A 13,966-nucleotide genomic window follows, 5' to 3' on the forward strand; every position below is an offset into this window, starting at 1 on the left:
TGTCGTCCTCGATGCGTTGGCCGGGTCCGCCCTCTTCACAACCCTTGACCTGACGTCCGGCTATTGGCAGGTGAACATCGATCCCGACGACCGTGAGAAGACCGCCTTTACCACCGGACGCGGTCTGTACCAGTTCAAGGTCATGCCGTTCGGCCTCACCAACGCGCCGTCCACTTTCCAGCGCCTCATGGAACTGCTTCTCGCTGGCCTCGACTGGCAGACGTGTTTGGCTTACCTGGACGATGTCATTGTCTTCTCGCGGACATTTCAGGAACACCTGACCACCTTGGAAGAGGTCTTCCGACGCTTCCGTGCCGCCAATCTCAAACTGAATGCCAAGAAGTGCCAGTTCGCCCAGCCGCGGGTTCGTTTCCTCGGCCACATTGTTTCCAAGGCAGGGATTCAGCCTGACCCGACCAACACAGAGAAAGTCCAGCAGTGGCCGACGCCAACGTCAACGGCTGAAGTCAGAGCTTTCCTGGGCCTGGCATCGTACTACCGCAAATTCATACAGAACTTTGCTCGCATCGCAGACCCCCTGATTGCCCTGACAAGGAAACACGTTGCTTTTGTCTGGGATGACGCATGCCAGACAGCGTTTGAAACCCTGCGGGCTGCCTTGGTGGCCCCACCTGTGCTGGCATACCCGGACTTCACTGCTCCCTTGATCCTGTACACGGACGCGTCCAACTCTGCTATCGGGGCCGTCTTGACACAACCGGGCGAGTCTGGTGAACGTGTCATCTCATATGCAAGCAAAACATTGACCAAGCAGGAATGAAACTGGTCCACATATGATCGAGAGCTATTTGCCGTGGTCTGGAGCATTCGCCATTACCATTCGTACTTGGCGGGACAGTCGTTCTCAGCTGTCACTGACCACAAGCCCCTGATCGGCCTTAGCCCCAACCTTATCTCCACTGACCCGACCGGCCGACGTGCCAGATGGGCGATTGAATTGTCCACATATAACTTCGCCATCACGTATCGGGCTGGCAAGTCTCACAACAACGCTGACGCCATGTCTCGACGACCAACACCCGGGAGGACAGCCAACGCAGGACAGGCTACGGCTGTGGCACCACCACGGCCAACCCCTGCATCGCAACATGCTGCACAACAGCCACTTACTGACACTGCAGCCAAGGACTCAGCAAAACCAGCACCCTTGTCGACGACCCCAGCCACTAGCGATTCCTCCGTCAATGCTGTGGACCAACCACAGGCTGCTCCGGACTCTCTCACCCTGTCCAACCTGCAACAGGCCCAACGAGCAGACCCTGACATCGCTGAGGTGCTCCGCTGGAAACAACGCGGACGACGACCGCCGTATGCTGCTGTCCGTACCCGTGGCCGTTTTCTGAAGGCCCTATGGCACCAGTTCTCCACCTTACGAGTGACTGATGGACTGCTTTGTCGCCGCTGGCGACCGAACGCTCGCTGTCGTATTCTCCACCAACGAGTATTACCCAAACCGCTCATCCCGACAGTACTCCAACAACTTCACAACGGTCCCTGTTCCGGCCACCTGGGTCCTACAAAGACACTCCAACGGGTCTATATCAGGTTCTACTGGCCGGGGATGACCCAGGAAGTAAAGCGTTGGTGCCGTTCCTGTACCAAGTGCGCCACCCGTGCCACACCAACACCCTCCGCCCGAGCGCCCATGCAACCCATCAAGGTCAGCCAACCCTTCGAGAAGGTTGCCATGGACTTAACAGAACTCCCTGTGTCGAAAAAGGGTAACAGATCAGTGTTCGAAATACCTGTCTGCAGTCTGCAATCTGCAGGTAGTTTTTCAAGATTGCAGAAGCAAAATTTATACAATCTGCAATTTTGCAGCAGGAAAAATTGGCACTTGGGATTTGGTGTTCTTGGCCCCAAGGACAGACAACACTTAAGCTCCTGTTCTGAAACAACAGGAGCTTCTTCACTAATTTACATCAACCTTGTCTTGCCTTGTTTATCTTTTGTTTCCTTTTGGACTTCCAAAAATTTGTCTTCACTAATTTGCATATCAATCAATAGTTCATGCTTATACACTTGCAAGATTGTAGTATAGAGGCTTGTGTATTTGCAGAAAGTATTTCCAAATTGCAGAACAAAATTTTGACTCTTCTGCAATATTGCAGAGCACTGAAAAAAAGTATTTCGACCACTGCAGATACTGTCTAGTGGTACAAGACTTCTTCACCAAGTATACAAACGCCTATCCCTTGGCGCGACAGGATGCCGCCACTGTAGCACAAGTGCTCTTTACACACTACATCCGGGAACATGGAGTACCTCTGTCCCTACACTCGGACCAAGGTCAACAATTCGAGGCGGAGACAATGAGAGAGCTGTACACGACGCTCGGTATTGCCAGAAGCCGTACAACACCGTATCACCCCCAAGGGGACGGACTCGTTGAACGTTTTAATAAAACGTTAAAGTCAATGCTCTCCAAGTACGTCTCGTCTACCGGCGACGACTGGGACGACCACCTGCCGCACATATTATTGGCGTACAATACGTCCGTACACGCATCTACTGGCTACACTCCCTTCTACCTCGTACATGGGAGGGAAGCAAATCTGCCCGCTGACGTGATCTTCGACACGACACCACACGCCACATCAGCCACAAATTCGACCACGTCGTACGCCAAAAGCCTGAAAAGCAGCCTCCGCGCCGCCTTCGCCCACGTGACACAAAACACACGGCAAGCGAGTGACAGACAAAAAGCGGCGTACGATCGCACCGTTTGCTACAAGCCGTATGCAGTTGGTGACCGAGTGTGGCTACACGATCCGACGAAGCAGCGAAAGAAACTCCAGCCTCAGTGGAAGGGACCATATGTGGTCAGGGACGTGCGGCAGTCGGGTTTAAACTACTGCATCGAGAATGAAACCAATCACAAAACTCAGGTCGTCCATTACAATAGACTGAAGCAGTGCCACACGCCTCCTATGAATGCAGCTCAGCCCGCCAACAGGCCGCTTCCAGAGAATACAGCTCAGCCCGTCAATGACGCACCCCCTGTACACGCACAACCGCGAAGCCATCCAGCTCAACGAAGCACGAGGTCTGGTCGTGCAGTGCGGCCGCCGTTGCGATACAACGACTTTGATGTGGACTGATAATGCTGTACAGTGCGGACTGATAAACATGTACAGGACTGTTGAACAGGACTACATTAGTAGAAAGTACATGTGGCATAAAGAAGCTCGCTAGGAGCAAACATTATTTGTACTCTTTTCTTATGCCTTCCTGTTACTTGGATGCCAAGCAACACTGCGTATTTATAGCCTACGGTAATACTTGCTGATGTCTATCACTATGTACTAGTGTTCGTTCCGTGTCTCCTGACACCTAGCAGGATCAGCTTTATGGATCTATAGACTTCAGCTTTATTCAGTAGAGTCTATAATTGTAACGTTACTACTGTTTCATTCGTTAACTGATACGGACCGTTTTCCGTTACTATTGTTGCATTTTGTTATGTTGACCTATATACAGTATTATAAGCTGTTTACTTCAGGAGAAGTTTTCTTCATGTAAGGGGGGAAGAGTGTAAGTAGCAGAAATAGAACACCCCCGGGTTGGAATGGTATGAGCCAACCCGGGGTCAGAGGTGAACTGGAGCACATGGTAGACCTGTATATTGTTTACCCTGGATGCCAAACTCGTTCTTCAGGCGGCAAGAGCCTTTCGCCCGCCGGTCTAAATTACTGCTACGGGGGAGTCTAGCCCGGGGGGAGTTTGGCCGCCTTCCAAAAGGCCGATATACTCCTCTGCGGGCGAAGTACCCTGGCTGCCGAAAAAAACGGTTAGCGGCCTGTAAACTTGGCTGGCACCCAGGGTAGGCCGATATACTCCTCTGCGGGCGAAGTACCCTGGCTGCCGAAAAAAACGGTTAGCGGCCTGTAAACTTGGCTGGCACCCAGGGTATATATTGTTCTACAGCAGAATAGATTCATCTCCACACTACTCATCGCCTGGCCTCCTTGTCTGCTAAGTATACGGAACTTACACTATGCAGAAAACAAAACATAAAACTAAAGAAGATAAAAGTTAAATAAAAAGATAATTGGTACAACAAACCATGAGTCACCTGTGCCTCTGCCTTGACTTCTGCCTCGTACAGTAAGTAGTCCAGAGCAGGCATGAAGTATCCTTCCTCTGCCACACTACAGGTCTTCCCAGTCATCTGGCGTCTGCATGTGCAGTGTCCTGTACTGTTACACTGGGGGCTGACTGATCCTCCAGGGTCACACTCACACAGGGTACAGCCGGCTGGGTTCTCTTCAGTCAGGTTGTAGGACCCCACCTAGCAGAGGATGAAGGCATTGCAGACAAGGACACCTCTAATAGTATGTTCTGACACCCACACATATATATAAGTATAGCATTAGGGTATGCATTTTCAGAACATATGAGTTGTCAGAGCAAAGGAGGGTTGGAAAATAGGAGTGTCAGAAGACATCATCATACCTGGTATGCATGTCATCAAGAGGCAAGCTTTATGGGAAATGATAGCTGTTCAGCATCAAATTGACTGTTCTTAGTTTTTCATTCAAGGACAAGTGGATAAAGAGCATACAGGTAGAAAATAAAAGTGAAAGTATTCTTCCACCTGTTTAAACACCTTACCTTGCACCTCTCACAGCTGTCTCCCTCAGTGTTGTTCTTACAGACACAGTTCCCAGTCAGCTGATCACACAGGTTGGAGCTGTTAAACGTGCCGGAGGCATCACAATCACAGGCTGGGGAGGAACACACACACAAATGCTCTTAGACTAATGATTAAAATTCATACTATTAGGATCATATCATGCATGCATCTGGTTGTTCAGGTGCATCACAGTCAATTTCACATGAAAATTCAAATCTTTAACAGATAAGATCTCATATCTAGCCATCTATCAACAATGATACAATCCATGTGACCAGAGAAAAGCCATGAATCAGATTTGGTTATTTCAAAAGTCAATTTGAAAGCATTTCTTTCACTATCTTTACATTTAAATCTAGTACATAAAAACACAAAAAGTAGTGACCTAATGTCATGGCCCTTTAGAGCTTGGCTTCGTGACACTTGGAAGATTAAAGTATTCATTTAATGGAAGTAATAAGTGCTACTAGGCAATTAATACCCGTGTCCATAATATCACCAGTGTCCATAATATCGCCACCTTGAGAAACAGTGTGCTTAAAGATATTTTTACTGCAACATACCCTAGGTATGTACATTTGATGTGTGAAGGAGTGCATACCAAAAGTATGTTGCAGTAAAAATATCTCAAAGCACACTATTTCTCAAGGTGGCGATATATTATGGACCCTGGTGATATTATGGACACTGATGTTATCAAATGACTATTTATACCATTACAATGACAACAGGTGTTACCTTGGCAACCCTGAGGATTGTCTGCTGTCAGGTTCCAGAAGCCGTCCTTACAGGTGTCGCAGGTGCGGCCGGTCACCCGGTCCTTACAGGTGCACTGGCCTGTCATGTTGTGGCATGTCCCATTGCCGGTTATTCCTGCTGACGTACAGTTACAGGCTGGAGGAAAAACAGACAAAATTAGAGTGAAGGTTAAACATTTTGTCTTTATTTCACAGTGTATGAGTCTTACACTATTATAATAGTATATGTAGTAACACATATTTTGAAAACATCTACAGTGTACAATTATGATAATCATTATACAATTGTGGTGTTGTTGAAACTCAAGGCTATAAGAAAAAGAAGAAGAGACAGATTTATGTCAAAGATACATTTTTGTTCATCTGTATATTAAATTTCTGAAGACTCGTCAAGCAATTGGGTATCATGTTTTTTCAGGACCACATATTTTAGAAATGTTCAACTCAAAAAAAGCCATGTAGTAGTTGTAAGTCTTTCCAGTGCAAATGAAGTTCAACAAGCAGCAAATCAAAAACACAATATATAATCATGTCATGTTATATACAATGTTATATATTTTACCTCACACCTTGGTGGTTTAAGTCACTTATTACTCACACTATGTGGGCAAGGTGTAAGATAACTTATCTAATGTAACATGACAACCACAGCAATTTTACCCCCACCCACACACCCATCACTTTCTTATCTTTGTCGACCATCCCTTGTCTTTCCCTTGCTGTCATTCACCATTTGAATATTAACAAATTTAAGGTGAACACTGTGTTAGGTCTAGACGTTTGGCTCATGTTATCATTTTTACAAAGACCAGTTAGCTGGCCACGTTAACTTAATTTGGTTCTCTGTTCTTTAAACATTATGCCTATCAGAATATCCACATAAAAAACAGCTTGTTCTTGGAAAGACACAACTCCAGGTACTCAGTAAAATTATAAGTCATTTCTTTTTACCCCAGCTGTCTGGCTTTCCTCCTCTTTTTAATTAAAACATCCAAGAAACCAGAAAATAAATTGAACCTTAAAGTTTTCATTTGCCAAAATGATGAGCACCAAAAAGTAAGGGACTGTCCCTCATCTGACTCTTACTACTATTAATAATAGTTTAATTTCTATCTGTATATAATTATAGTATTTAATTTGTATCATGATCTTTTTTAAAAAGCCAATAACCAAGAAATTAAATTGTTGTGGCCTTTAAGCCTTGGCTACATGTAAAAGTAAGTCTTTAATCACCCCCTGTCATGGGCAGATTAAAAACCCGTCCCCTAATCCACCGTGACGCTGAGAGGATTATAAAACAAATCCACAGACACCCGAATCATTGTGTAACAGTATGACATGCCTCACATTCCTAACCATGATGGAATAATACCTCCCACAGACAATAAGTGCCGTAGACAGGAGAGAATCCCGGATAATGGGTAACCCTAACCCCATTAATAATTCAGCAGCAGAGTGCTGCACAGAGAGGTGTACAGAGCAGCAGTGGCCTATTATCTACCTGACTGGGGAGGTGGTGCTTTGTTTGAGTCACGCGAGGTGGTAATAATCGTCAGTGCGGCGCAGGTGACACATTCCTCGGGACAAAAACGGTGATCAGTAGGCGGTTACGTGTGCGTCGGACCACAGAGAAAGCCTGCACCGCTACGTGCAGAATACGGCCTTTTCTGAGAGGCAGGAAGTTTATAAAGCTTTAAGCTTGGATGTAAAAAAATTCCTCTGTCTTCCATGAAAAGAGGTGACGGCTAGTTTGAAGAGGAGGCAATTGAAAGTAGGTAAGGGCAAGTCATTCAGCTTATTTTCATGTGTTGAAAATACAATTTTTTTATTTTGTTTCATTGTATTAGTATTGTACCAATTCTTGCAATTAAGGTAACAGGTATGGACAAGTGCTCAGCTTATTTTCTAATGTTGAAAATACAATTTTTTCTTCTTTATTTTCATAGTGCTGCACCAATTAATGTCTAATAAAAGATCTGATCTAGTTGAATAAAACATGGGATGTTATTCAGGTGAGTGTACTGGAATGTTAGTTATGTTGAGTTAACAGTACAAAATGTTTTCTCTGTTTATCATTCTGTCATGCCAATTATGTGATAAGAGGTTTAGGTAATTGAGTCAAACATGGGATGTTATGGGAGGATTGCAGGTGCCTGTATTGGGATGCTAATCATGTTGATATGAGATTCCAGAGGACCTGTTGTTTGTCAGCACAAGGTATGAAATGGAAGCAGGTTGACTGTAGCTCTTTATGATCTTGATATTGCATGTGAAATGGATTTATCAGATACTGCAAGTCATGACATTAGAAAGTGGGCATAACTTCCAACTTCTTGGCATTCCACAACAAAGGAGACTAATTGATTTTCAATTTTCAATTGACAACAAATATTAGAGGACTATTAGATAATTATTTTACACCACAAAGCAAGAGAAGATATCATTATCGGAGAGAATGTATGTCACCTAAAATAATTTTCTATAAAAAAAACCCTGGAATTTAAAGCATGTCAATTAATTATACGGAGGGACATAAAAGAATGAAACAAGAAAAGAGATCATTACGAGAGAGAGAATGTAATGTTATGGCACCTGAAATAATGTTTTCTACAGGATATTAAGCTAAAATTGACGATATTATGTAAGCCAATTTAGAGTGAAATGAAAGAACACGATAAGATCTGTGGTCTGTGTCAGAGGTAAACTCATTTCTATGCTGACATCCTGACATCAATATAAAAACTAATCTGGAGGCTATAGCAGCTATATTAGAGAAATTGATCCCAGAAATGACCCGAGTAGAATTGCCTTCAAATTCATGTTCCCTAATCGCTTCAAATTGAATTTCCAAGGAGGGTATTTTCAAACCTCTTTGATACTGATAGGACTACAAAAACAACATAATAATATTATACTGTGAAAAGAACCACGAAAACCTTCCCTCTAAGTACTTCTGAGACAAAGTGGAACAAAACAAGCCATACTGACTGCAGATGAAGATGCTATGTTACTACTTAACTGTGTGAACATGATGGCCCAGTATGACATTATAACGGCACCGTTCTATCCCTCTGTGGCTCCTAATCCATTTTCATGTTCCTCTTCCAAGAAACGTTGACACAACACGTAACCTTGAATCCTAAGTTAGTAGAGGCATTGCAGAATCGATAACTTTGTTCTTGGAAATCGAAAAAAAGTTAGATTGGTAAATGTGTAAATCGGTTGCAACAGTAACGAATGACATTGTCAGGAAGACAAATTAGGTGATTTTTCCATGCAGTCTTAGGGGTATGGGCCTGGGAACTTCCAATGTTGGAATAGGGGGTTACAAATTAGTTAGACAGGATTAGATAGACATCTATTTAGATTATTTTATTTTCCTTTTGCCCCCCGAAATTTAATGAAAGGCATCCAATAAAGAGATAATTCACCCTGTCGTACTGAAGCTTTTTGTATCAAATATTTCAAGGAGAGGGCCTGACAAGGCTGACTTTCTTTGTCAGTTATTGGACAGCTTCGTTACATTTGAAGTTTCAATTTGCCAGAAACCTGATAGACTGGAAGATTCTGTAAAGTAGCTGAGAGCAAAGGTTAGCAATTGTGCAGCAGCAGGGACTATGTTATATGCTTATTCCAACTGTGTTCACCAAAGGGTACATGTAGGTACAGACAAGCTATATCATGGTATATAGGTAATGGACCATGAAAATGATTGCGTTTTGGTTAGAATGAAGGATTGTACAATGTGCACGAAAAGTTTCCACGAAAAATTTCTTCCAGACGGATGGTAATACAGCACCATTTCAGACAATTTCAGGCCATGCCATCTTATTTCCATTTTGTTGGACATTCTAAAGGGAAACCTAGCAAGAAAACATTGTGGAAACACTGAGGAAATCTCAAATATGCCTTTATTCACCTCCAAAACATACTCATCGAAGAAACCATTACCTACCATCATGATGGTACATACTTGTCCCTGTTTTCATGTGAATATGCAAGTTAACCCTTTCTATTAATCCAAAAACCAATGAATCAAATTGGTGTTGCCTTGGCAAAAATCTCAATCTTGGGACAGTTGATAAGGCTACTCACATAAATCATCAATCTCCCTTCCTTAATATCCTTACGGTCCTCAAGGATATGAAGAAACTGAATTGGGACAACATCTCTTAAATAATGAATAATCTCCATTAGTGGCAATAACAACTCTCATCAACAAAGTTTGTATCACAGGGGGACTGTTGTAACACAGCTAAAGTGCACGTTTGTACCAATGATTATGAAAACCTTCTTTTAAAATAGCTGAGTTTATTTTTCTGTACAGTAGCAGCAGAAACAGATACTGGCCTTTCAGATCAAGTCTATTAACTAAGGACCCGTCCACTTGTCCTTGTGAAAATGTCACTTCTAAATATTTGATGAGGTTTTGAATGCACCCCGGGGAGGTTATCGCCATGCCCTTCCACACAGGTGGGTATGTGACAATTACGTCTGGTCCATTGAAGTTCACGGTTGATCGGATCCTGAAACACGACCATCTGGTCCCCACTTACCAGCCAGGTCACTGCCCTGGGGCCACACTAATTTCATTCATTGGTTCTTGGTTTAAATGAACTACCAACTTGACTAAATTCTTTACCATGGTAGGCAATAGTAAAGTTTAACCCAGTTTCTGGGTGTCAAGACTCTCTGGTACCATGATATGCATGATTATGAATTTTCATCTTATAATTTTATTCATTGGTTCTTGGTTTCATGATCAATCAACATGACTAAATTCTTTACCATGGTAGGCAATGGTAAACCCAGTTTCTGGGTGTCAATACTCTCTGGTACCATTGCATGATTATGAATTTTCATCTTAGAATTTAATTCATTCATTTTGGTTCTTGGATTAATTAAAATATGTTTATCTGGATGATGAACGTGAAACAGAGCCTGACATTACTGTGAGAGTTAATAACTTTTGGGTGTGAATACAGGCATACTCAATTTTCCTCACTACTCTCCCTGATGTCTGTCTGAGAATGAAGGAAATGAAATAGTATGGCCTTAGGTTGTTGGTATGCAACATCAGTGCATTCTTTGGCTCTCAGCCATTTTGAAGTACATCTTTAACAAGACTGAAAGGAAGGAAGACTTGAACTTGGCTACATTAAATTTTGCTCCCTATAATGTTTTGAACCATTGACTTTTTCCTCTCGCGGAGCTTTCATGTTGGGCCAACTTTGAAACTTTGCCAACAAATCAAATTGGTATGGTCTGAGTGTGATATATCTGATACTATTGTATGAATAGGGGAGCCTGAATCAGAATGCAAAGCTGATGCATAACGCATGTAGTTTCCCCAAGCTGATTTGTTTTATGATAACAGTCCATGCAGTGTAGTCGGGTTAGTTTAGTCAATTTTGGTGTTCTCAGATGTTCGTACTTTACAGTAACTGCTCGGTTTCCTTCCTCTCTCAGGGACTGGTGACATCAGCTGCCTCTAAACCCACCAGACCGGACATAGAAGCAAACCATGGGAGAGAACAAGCAGAGAACAACCAATGACAGCAAAAATATGTGATGCAGAAAAGTGCAAGAGAATTTTCTGACAACAGACTTCCCAAACAGTCTCCTGCTACAACATGGATGCAACAGTGAACCACAGAAAATCCGTGATACAGAAAATCTTGCCAATATTTGTCCTTCTGTTACTTTTCCTCATTTTACCTGCTGCAAGAGGAGAATTGTCAGTGTTGCCAGGGGAGACCATCACCATGACAACAGGTTCCAAACTGTTGCTGACCTGCAGGTCAAATGGGACGACCCAACCGACATGGTATCTCCATGGTGCTGAAATCCTGGCTGCCCGCATTGAGCAAAACAGAAGGATTTACACTGAGGTCTCAGACACGTCACCTCGAACCACAATCCTAAGAATTGATAGCATAGAGATAAAGGATGCAGCAAGGTATGTGTGTGAGAATGGGAACTTCCAGAAGATTGTTCAGTTGTACGTGGTGGCAGACATCGTCATGCAAGAGACCGAACTTTCACAAAGTCTGCGTACCGGCTCGGAGGGAAAAATCGAGTGTGCCGTTGCGACACAACATCCTGTTAAGCCAACCATAACATGGTACAAAGATGGCGAAAGACTGGATACATCCTCCACAAACTATGAGCAGAAGTCGCAAGGAGTTTTACATGTGGTAAAGGCGGAAGGTAACGACACAGGGACCTATCGTTGTGAGGCGTTCATCCCATCAACAGGAGTGTACAATTATGTTGATATAGAAGTTAAGGTGGTAACCCCAGCCTGGACTTACAGATGGTGGTTCATCCTGGTAACTGCAGCAGCTGGTGTGTTCATTGCCGTAGTCTCATTTGATCTCTGCTGGTTCATAAGCAAACAGAAGAAGGCCTGGCAGATCAGGAAGGACCGCATGTTTGCGGCGACGTGTCATCTCAGGGATAGTGTCGGGACTGAATCTGAAGAACACCTCATACTCAAGGGCTCTCAGACCGGACTCTATAGCTACGGGTCTTCATCTTTTGGTGAGCACAAGTATGGAATAGAAGCACCTTGGGATATTGGACCAGATACGGACAGCCAAGAGCAAGGGCTGAACAATGTAGCATCCACTGACAGAGACTCCTCCCCTGATGTTCACACAGTCCTGATCTCTAGACCACCACACAGTGAAGTTAGCCTCACAGATACAGACATCAAAATAGATGCCAGCAGTGCAGACATTAAGCTGGATGCCAGCAGTACTCTCGTGAGTTCAGGAAACAGCAGTGATGGTGCAACAAACAGCGTCCTGCACTTGCAGCTTGACACCCCAAGAAGTAGCGGATCCACTGAGGATGGAAAGACAACATCAGAGAGCAGCAAGGCCTACCTTCCCGCCACTTACGTCACTGCAGCAACTGTCAAGTCTCCTAGAAGCCCCGCAGTCTACAAACACTCTGGTCAAAGTGCTTCTGGAACAACTAAGATGGGCCTGTACCCTGGTAAAAAAGCTGTTGACTCTGCAGATGAGACTGAAATTACCACTCAAGTCGAAAAAGCAAAGACAGACAACTACATCATGTCCTCGGTCATGGGGAGTGAAGCATGGAGAAGAAAGGCTCTTTCTTCTGAAAAAAGGAGGAGATCATCTGAGAGAAACGGCGAAGACAGCACTGTAAGTCTCAAGAGTCTGACCAGCTTGCAACAGACATCCTTAACAAGAGGGCCACTGGTGAGGCAGACTGAGGTGCCGGAGGTTCCACCGATTCTTCTGGAGATAACGCAGAATGTTCCAATGGAGGATATTGAAGGTGGCATTGCTGAGAGGACACTGCCAATGTCACCAAGGGCAACACAACTCAAAACGTTCCTTGACAGCCTAGACCAAAACAGAGGACAGAACAGAGAAACTATCATGGGCAGTCCAAGCAAAAGGTACAGTGCACCTCCCGGGATTTTCACAGTCAGTGGAGACAATCTTCCATCACCTTCCTCGAAAATGACAGTCCCACAGCTACATGAGATAACCAAAATAACACCAACACGTCAGAGAGGCAACATCTTCTTGCTAAGTCCGGAGAAGACACCTGTGCGATCAAATACCAGCCTACCCAAACTGCGGGAACTGAGCCGCAGGACCTCTAAGGGTCGGCAAAGAAGTCAGGAGGAGCCGCTTCTGCCTGGAACGCAGCAGCCGAGAGTGGAGTATGTGCGCCGCGCGGTGAGCCATCAGGAGCCTAGCCAGCAGGGGACACAAATGGAGATGCTGCTCGGCCCAACATATCCACACGTCCTTGCAGCGCCACCTAGTGGGATGGACTGGAAGTTCAAGTTCGATGAGACTTACCTCTAGAAGATCCGGAAATTTCTCAGATAGTTTTTATCGCATATTTCAATGCTTTGGCTTACTTACTATGATGTGGTGGTAAGGGCACATGAATACCAAAACAGATATGCTGGAATCTATTGATTACTGGTTATGCTATTGCTATTAAACATAAAAATTAACTGTAAATATTGTGAAATAGAACATTATTATTCCATATCTGTAAGAAGTTATGATTTTGACAGGTGATTGTAGGATATTCTTAATCAATGGAAACCATATCTAAATTGTATTTTATAACTGAACCAAAGATTAGAACTGGTGAAAAGGGTGCTACAAGTGCACAAAATCTATTTCCTATAAATGCATCTCCTTTATGAGTTGTCCTTATCATAGATTCTGTCAGGTTTGATTTAAACTTTTGTACAGATGAGAATTGTATGATCAGGGCATGTAACAGTGTATCTAAGTAAGGCAATGTACAACTTCCTCCCTTTTGAAACCCTACTGAAAGCTTAGTCTAACTGATGGCTTGCTTAGGTTTGCATACAATAATTGTAAATACTCAATACATTGTACAAAGCTTTATATGATTCTTTCATTATGTTATCTGCATAACTGCACTATAGCTCATTGTAGCTCTTAGATGTTATATATGGAATAAAATACTATGCATTGCTGCTACAATGTATAAGAGTTTTTGATAAAACTTTCATGGGTCAAAC

At 43.7% G+C, this 13,966-nt stretch overlaps 2 protein-coding genes across 2 annotated transcripts in view; one reads left to right on the forward strand and one right to left on the reverse strand.

The window, feature by feature from the left end:
• Window positions 1-6,117, reverse strand: part of LOC109484324 (laminin subunit beta-1-like) — a 26,889-nt gene extending 20,772 nt beyond the window's left edge. Inside the window, exons 1-4 of the mRNA XM_019787579.1 lie at window positions 6,090-6,117; window positions 5,396-5,551; window positions 4,636-4,748; window positions 4,097-4,312 (exon numbers count right to left, since the gene is read on the reverse strand). Coding sequence (XP_019643138.1) covers window positions 4,097-4,312; window positions 4,636-4,748; window positions 5,396-5,551; window positions 6,090-6,117 — 513 coding nt within the window. The remainder of the gene's footprint in view (window positions 1-4,096; window positions 4,313-4,635; window positions 4,749-5,395; window positions 5,552-6,089) is intronic.
• Window positions 6,118-10,888: 4,771 nt separating this feature from the next.
• LOC109484508 lies at window positions 10,889-13,343 on the forward strand. The gene has a single exon (XM_019787801.1). The coding sequence runs from the start codon at window positions 11,049-11,051 to the stop codon at window positions 13,266-13,268; it is 2,220 nt and encodes a 739-aa protein (XP_019643360.1). The 5' UTR covers window positions 10,889-11,048; the 3' UTR covers window positions 13,269-13,343.
• Window positions 13,344-13,966: the final 623 nt, after the last annotated feature.

The sequence above is a fragment of the Branchiostoma belcheri genome, unplaced genomic scaffold (genome assembly GCF_001625305.1).
Source record: "Branchiostoma belcheri isolate BF01 breed outbred unplaced genomic scaffold, Haploidv18h27 scaffold7, whole genome shotgun sequence".
NCBI lineage: Eukaryota > Metazoa > Chordata > Leptocardii > Amphioxiformes > Branchiostomatidae > Branchiostoma > Branchiostoma belcheri.